Source organism: Zonotrichia leucophrys, unplaced genomic scaffold (genome assembly GCF_028769735.1).
Source record: "Zonotrichia leucophrys gambelii isolate GWCS_2022_RI unplaced genomic scaffold, RI_Zleu_2.0 Scaffold_226_81349, whole genome shotgun sequence".
Lineage (NCBI taxonomy): Eukaryota > Metazoa > Chordata > Aves > Passeriformes > Passerellidae > Zonotrichia > Zonotrichia leucophrys.
The window spans coordinates 1-7,535 of record NW_026992431.1 but is presented as its reverse complement, the minus strand read 5'-3'; the positions used below and the strand labels follow the sequence as shown (position 1 = coordinate 7,535).

General features: G+C 46.8%; 1 protein-coding gene across 1 annotated transcript; it reads left to right on the top strand.

Moving 5' to 3' along the window:
• Nucleotides 1-56: 56 nt before the first annotated feature.
• Nucleotides 57-5,921, top strand: POLR2I (RNA polymerase II subunit I; the record flags this gene model as incomplete). Its single annotated transcript, XM_064738233.1, has 5 exons — nucleotides 57-128; nucleotides 1,544-1,598; nucleotides 2,905-2,978; nucleotides 4,309-4,383; nucleotides 5,870-5,921. Coding segments are annotated over exons 1-5 (315 nt in total), but the record flags the coding sequence as incomplete, so codon positions are not given.
• Between the last annotated feature and the right edge of the window lie 1,614 nt (nucleotides 5,922-7,535).

The window sequence follows — 7,535 nt, the reverse complement described above, 5'->3', positions numbered from 1 at the left end:
TGAATGATTGATGGGTTCTTTGACCAATGAGATGAGGGAGGAAGTGGAAAGGGGCGTGTCCGCGCAGCCATGGACGGGGACGGCGCGTACGAGCCGGGCTTCGTGGGGATCCGCTTCTGCCAGGAATGGTGAGGGAAAACAGCGGGAGAACAGCGGGCAAACAGCGGGAATGGGGGAGGGAAAACAACGGGAATGGGGCGGAAAAACAGCGGGAATGGGGGAGGGAAAACAACGGGAATGCGCCGGGGATGCACCGGGAGAGGCGAGGGGGACAAGCGGGGAATGGCGGGAATCGTGAGGGGAGCACCGGGAGTCCTGAGGGGAACACCGGGAGTCGTGAGGGGAAAACGGAGATTGTGAGGGGGAATATTGGGAATTTTGAGGGGAAACATCGGGAATTGTGAGGGGTAAATTTGGGAATTTTGTGGGAAAAATATCGGGAGTTGTGAGGGGGAAAATTGAGAATTTTGAGAGGGGAGCGGCGGGGAATGGCGGGAATCGTGAGGGGAACACCGGGAGTCGTGAGGGGGAAACGGGGATTGTGAGGGGGAAATATTGGAAATTGTGAGGAGAAAATTGGGAATTGTGAGGGGAAAAATATCGGGAATTGTGAGGGGGAAAATTGAGAATTTTGGGAGGGAAAATTGGGAATTGAGAGGGGAAACATGTCGGGAGTTGTGAGGGAAAATTTGGGAATTTTGAGGGGAAAAATACAGGGAATTGTGAGGGGAAAACATTGGGAATTGTGAGGGAAAAGTATCAGGATTTTGGGGGGAAAAATGGGAATTGTGAGGGGGAAATATCGGGAATTGTGAGGGGAAAGTTAGGAATTTTGTGGTGAAAAGATGGGAATTGTGAGAGGAAACATATCGGGAATTGTGAGGGAGAAAATTTTGGAATTTTGTGGGAAAAATATCGGGAGTTGTGAGGGGGAAAATTGAGAATTTTGAGGGGGAAAATTGGGAATTGAGAGGGGAAAAATATCGGGAATTGTGAGGGCGAAAAAACGAGAGGTGTGAAGGGGAAACATTGGGAAATGTGAGTGAAAACATCGGGAATTGTGAGGGGGAAATATCGGAAATTGTGAGGAGAAAATTGGGAATTGTGAGGGGAAAAATTTGGGAATTTTGAGGGGAAACATCGGGAATTGTGAGGGAAAATTTGGGAATTTTGTGGAAAAAATATCCGGAGTTGTGAGGGGGAAAATTGGGAATTGAGAGGGGAAACATGTCGGGAATTGTGAAGGAAAATTTGGGAATTGTGAGGGGAAACATCGGAAATTGTGAGGAGAAAATTGGGAATTGTGAGGGGAAAAATATTGGGAGTTGTGAGGGGGAAAATTGAGAATTTTGTGGTGGAAAATTGGGAATTTTATGGTGGAAAATTGGGAATTTTGTGGTGGAAAATTGGGATTTTTGTGGTGGAAAATTGGGAATTTTGTGGTGAAAAAAAGGGAATTTTGTGGTGGAAAATTGGGAATTTTGTGAGGGAAAAGGGCGGGAGTTTCCCCCCGGAGCCTCCCAGTAAATCCCAGTTTGCCCAGTAACAACATGCTGTACCCCAAGGAGGACAAGGAGAACCGGATCCTGCTCTACGCTGTGAGTGCCCAAACTGGGACCAGTTTGGGACTGGGACTGGGACTGGGACTGGGCCCTCCCAGTTCATCCCAGTTTGTCCCAGTCCATCCTAGTCCGTCCCAGTCTGTCCTTGTTCATCCCAGTTCATCCCAGTCCCTCCCAGTTCATCCCAGTCCATCCCAGTCCATCCCAGTTCATCCCAGTCCTCTTCCAGTTCATCCCAGTCCATCCCAGTCCCTCCCAATCCCCTCCCAGTGCATCCCAGTTTGTCCCAATCCCCTTCCAGTTGATCCCAGTCCCTCCCAGTTCCTCCCAGTTGATCCCAGTCTATCCCAGTGCAGGAACTGTGATTACCCCAGTCCCTCCCAGTTTGTCCCAGTCCATCCCAGTTTATCCCTGTGCCCCCCAATCCCTTCCAATCTCCTCCCAGTCCCTCCCAGTCTCCTTCCAGTGCCCCCCCAATCCCCTCCAGTCCCTCCCAGTCCCCTCCCAGTCCATCCCAGTTTGTCCCATCCCTCCCAGTCAATCCCAGTTTATCCCAGTGCAGGAACTGTGATTACCCCAGTCCCTCCCAGTTTGTCCCAGTTTCGCCCCAGTCCCCTCCCAGTCAATCCCAGTCCCTCCCAGTTGATCCCAGTCCATCCCAGTGCAGGTGCTGTGATTTCCCCAGTCCCTCCCAGTCCCCTCCCAGTTCATCCCAGTCCCTTCTAATTCATCCCAGTCCTCTCCCAGTTTGTCCCAGTTCATCCCAGCCCCTCCCAGACCCTCCCTGTTTGTCCCAGTAGATCCCAGTCCCCTCCCAGTCCCTCCCAGTCAATCCCAGTCTATCCCAGTGCAGGAACTGTGATTACCCCAGTCCCTCCCAGTTTGTCCCAGTTTGTCCCAGTTCCGTCCCAGTCCTCTCCCAGTCCCTCCCAGTCCATCCCAGTTTATCCCAGTTCCATCCCAGCCCCTCCCAGTCCCTCCCTGTTTGTCCCAGTAGATCCCAATCCCTTCCCAGTCCATCCCAGTCCATCCCAGTTCATCCCAGTTTGCCCCAATCCCCTCCCAGTCCATCCCAGTTCCTCCCAGTTTGTCCCAGTCCGTCCCAGTCCCCTCCCAGTCCATCCCAGTTTATCCCAGTGCAGGAACTGTGATTACCCCAGTCCCTCCCAGTTTGTCCCAGTTTGTCCCAATCCCCTCCCAGTCCATCCCAGTTCCTCCCAGTCCCTCCCAGTTTGTCCCAATCTCCTCCCAGTCCCTCCCAGTCCATCCCAGTCAATCCCAGTCCATCCCAGTTTGTCCCAGTCCCTCCCAGTCCCTCCCAGTCAATCCCAGTCTGTCCCAGTGCAGGAACTGTGATTACCAGCAGGAGGCCGACAACAGCTGCATCTACGTCAACAAGATCACGCACGAAGTGGAGTGAGTGCCCAAAATATCCCAAAATATCCCCAAAATATCCCTAAATATTCCCTAAATATTCCTAAAATATCCCTAAAATATTCCCAAAATATTCCCAAAATATTCCCTAAAATATCCCCAAAATATTCCCAAAATATCCCTAAATATTCCCTAAATTACATTTTTTGAGATTTTTGGGGACTTTGGAGAGAATTTTTTGGGAATTCTGGGTAGATTTTTGGATGGATTTTTCTGGAATTTTCCGTAAATTTTTGGAGGATTTTTTGAGAATTCTGGGTGAATTTTGGGGTCAATTTTGGGGAAATCTTGGTGTGGATTTTTGAGGTAATTTTGGGTGGATTTTTTTGGATTTTTGAGGTAATTTTGGGCAGATTTTTCTGGAATTTCCAGTAAATTTTGGGGAATTTTAGGGAATTTTTAGAGAATTTTTAGGGAATTTTGGGTGGAGTTTTTGGGATTTTTGTGTGGATTTTTGGGTGGATTTTGGGGCAATTATAGGGAATTCCTGGGTGGATTTTTTGGGGACTTTGGAGAGAGTTTTTAGGGAATTCTGGGTGGATTTTTGGGTGGATTTTTGGGGATTTTTTGGGTGGATTTTTCTGGAATTTTCAGTAAATTTTTGGGGGAATATTTAGGGAATTTTTAGAGAATTTTTAGGGAATTTTGGGACGATTTTTTTTGGTTTTTGTGTGGATTTTTTAAGGTAATTTTGGGCGGATTTTTCTGGAATTTTCAGTATTTTTTTCGGGAATTTTTAGGGAATTTTTAGAGAATTTTTAGGGAATTCTGGGTGGATTTGGGGGAATATTTAATGAACTTTCCTGGAATTCTGGGTAGATTTTTTGAGATTTTTGGGGACTTTGGAGAGGATTTTTGGGGAATTTTTGGGGAATATTTGGGAATTTTGGGGGATTTTTGGGGTAATTTTGGTTGGATTTTTCTGGAATTTTAAGTAAATTTGGGGGGGGAATATTTAGGGAATTTTTAGAGAATTTTTAGGGAATTTTGGGTGGATTTTTGGGGGAATTTTGGGTGGATTTTGGGGTGGATTTTAGGGAATTCTGGGTGGATTTTTTGGGGAATTTTTAGAGAATTTTTAGGGAATTCTGGGTGGATTTGGTGGAATATTTAATGAATTTTTCTGGAATTCTGGGTAGATTTTTGGGTAGATTTTTCTGGAATTGTCAGTAATTTTTGGGGGAATTTTTAGAGAATTTTGGGTGGATTTTTTTTAAATTTCTTGGGAATTTTTGGGGGGATTTTTTGAGAATTCTGGGTGAATTTTGGGTTAATTTTGGGTTCATTTTGGTGCATTTTGGTGTTTTTGCAGCGAGCTGACCCAAATCATCGCTGACGTCTCCCAGGACCCGACCCTGCCCCGAACTGAGGATCACCCGTGCCAGAAGTGACCCTGGGGACAGTGGGGACATTGGGGACATTTGGGGACATTGGGGACATTGGGGACATTGGGGGGTGACATTCGGGGACATTGGGGGACATTGGGGACATTGGGGACATTGGGGACATTGGGGACATCGGGGACATTGGGGGGACATTGGGGGACATTGGGGGACATTGGGGACATTGGGGACATTGGGGACATTGGGGACATCGGGGACATTGGGGGACGTTGGGGGACATTGGGGACATTGGGGACATTGGGGACATTGGGGACAGTGGGGACATTGGGGGACTGGGGACAGTGGGGACATTGGGGGGACATTGGGGGACATTGGGGACATTGGGGACATTTGGGGACATTGGGGGCATTGGGGACATTGGGGACATTTGGGGACATTGGGGGACATTGGGGACACTGGGGGACATTGGGGACAGTGGGGACATTGGGGGCATTGGGGGACATTGGGGACATTGGGGACATTTGGGGACATTTGGGGACATTGGGGGACACTGGGGTAATTTTGGGGTCATTTGGGGACACTTTGGGGACACCTGGGGGACATCAGAGCCACCTTGGGGACACCTTGGGGACACCTGGGGGACATCAGGGATCTTTGGGGACACCTTGGGGACAGTTGGGGACACTTTGGGGACACCTTGGAGAGACCTGGGGGACATCTGGGGACACCTTGGGGACATCAAAGCCACCTTGGGGACACTTGGGGACACCTTAGGGACATCTGGGGGATGGCAGAGCCACCTTGGGGACATTTGGGGACACCTTGGGGACATCAAAGCCACCTTGGGGACATCAGAGATCTTTGGGGACACCTTGGGGACATTTGGGGACATCAGAGTTCCACCTTGGGACATTTGGGGGGACACTGGGGACACCTGGGGACACTTGGTGGTGACCTGGAGAACATCAGAGACTCTTGGGGACACTTTGGGGACATTGGGGACATTTGGGGACATTGGGGGACATTGGGGGACATTGGGGACATTGGGGGACATTGGGGACATTGGGGACATTGGGGGACATTTGGGGACATTGGGGACATTGGGGACATTGGGGGACATTGGGGGACATTAGGGGACATTGGGGACATTGGGGACATTTGGGGACATTTTGGGGACATTTGGGGACATTTGGGGACATTTTGGGGACATTTGGGTTCATTTGAGGTCATTTTGGGAAATTTTGGGGACATTTTGGGACATTTTGGGGACATTTGGGGACATTTTGGGGACATTTTGGGACATTTGGGGACATTTTGGGGACATTTGGGGACATTTTGGGGACATTTGGGTTCATTTGGGGACATTTTGGGAAATTTTGGGGACATTTGGGGACATTGGGGGACATTTTGGGGACATTTGGGGACATTTGGGGACAATTTGGGACATCAAAGCCACCTTGGGACACTTTGGGGACATTTTGGGTTCATTTGGGGACATTTGGGGACATTTGTTGGCTCTGTGTCCCCCAGGTGCGGGCACAAGGAGGCCGTGTTCTTCCAGTCCCACAGCGCCCGCGCTGAGGTGAGGGGAAAAACAACAAAAAACACCAAAAAACACACCCAAAAAACCACCCAAAAAACACCCAAAAACCACCAAATTAACCCTAAACTTCCCAAAATTTTCCCCCACAAAAAAACCCCAAAATTTTTCCTAAAAAAACCCCAAAATTCTCCCAAAAAAACCCCAAAATCTTCCTTTAAAAACCCCGAAAATTCTCCCCAGAAAAACTCCAAAATAACCCCAAAATTCTCCCCCCAAAAACCCCAAAATCTTCCTTAAAAACCCCCAAAATTCTCCCCAAAAATCTTCTTAAAAACCCCCAAAATTCTCCTTCAACCCCCCCCAAAATTCTCCCCAAAAACCCCAAAATCTTCCTTGAAAACCCCCAAAATTCTCCACAAAAAATCCCCCAAAATTCTCCCTAAAAACCCCAAAATCTTCCTTAAAAACCCCAAAATTCTCCCCAAAAACCCCAAAATTCTCCCCAAAAAATCCCCAAAATCCTTCCTAAAAAAACCCCAAAATTCTCCCTTAAAAAACCCCAAAATTCTCCCTAAAAACCCCAAAATTCTCCCTAAAACCCCCAAAATTCTCCCCAAAAATCTTCTTAAAAACCCTCAAAATTCTCCCTAAAAACCCCAAAATTCTCCCAAAAAAACCCAAAATTCTTCCTAAAAAAACCCAAAATTCTCCCAAAAAAACCCCAAAATTCTCCCTAAAAACCCCAAAATCTTCCTTAAAAACCCCCAAAATTCTCCCTAAAAACCCCAAAAATCTTCTTAAAAACCCCAAAATTCTCCCAAAAAATCCCCAAAATTCTCCCCAAAAATCTTCTTAAAAACCCCCAAAATTGTCCCCAAAAAGCCCAAAATTCTCCCTCAAAAAAACTCAAAATTCTTCCTAAAAACCCCCAAAATTCTTCCCAAAAAACCCCAAAATTCTCCCTAAAAAACCCCAAAATTCTTCCTAAAAAACCCCAAAATTCTCCCTCAAAAAACCCCAAAATTTCTCCCTAAAGTTCCCCAAAATCCTTCCTAAAAATCTCAAAATTCTTCCCAAAAAACCCCAAAATCTTCCTTAAAAACCCCAAAATTCTCCCCAAAAAATCCTCAAAATTCTCCCTCAAAAATCCTCAAAATTCTTCCTAAAGAAACCTTAAAATCCTCCCTAAAAATCCTAAAATTCTTCCTTAAAAAACCCCAAAAATTCTCCCCAAAAAATTTCCAAAATAACCCCAAAATCTTCCTTGAAAACCCCCAAAATTCTCCCCAAAAATCTTCTTAAAAACCCCCAGAATTGTCCCCAAAAAAAGATCCCAAAATTCTTCCCAAAAAATCCCCAAAATTCTCCCAAAAAACCCCAAAATTCTCCCCCCAAAAACCCCAAAATTCTCCCCCCAAAAACCCCAAAATCTTCCTTAAAAACCCCCAAAATTCTCCCCAAAAAACCCCAAAATTCTCCCCTAAAAACCCCAAAATTCTCCCTAAAATCCCCCAAAATTCTCCCCAAATTTTGGGGTTTTTTTTGGGAGATTTTGGGGTTTTTTGGGGAGGGGTCCCAGAGAATTTTTGGGGTTTTTTGGGGAGGTTTTGGGGTTTTTTGGGGAGGGGTCCCAGAGAATTTTTGGGGTTTTTT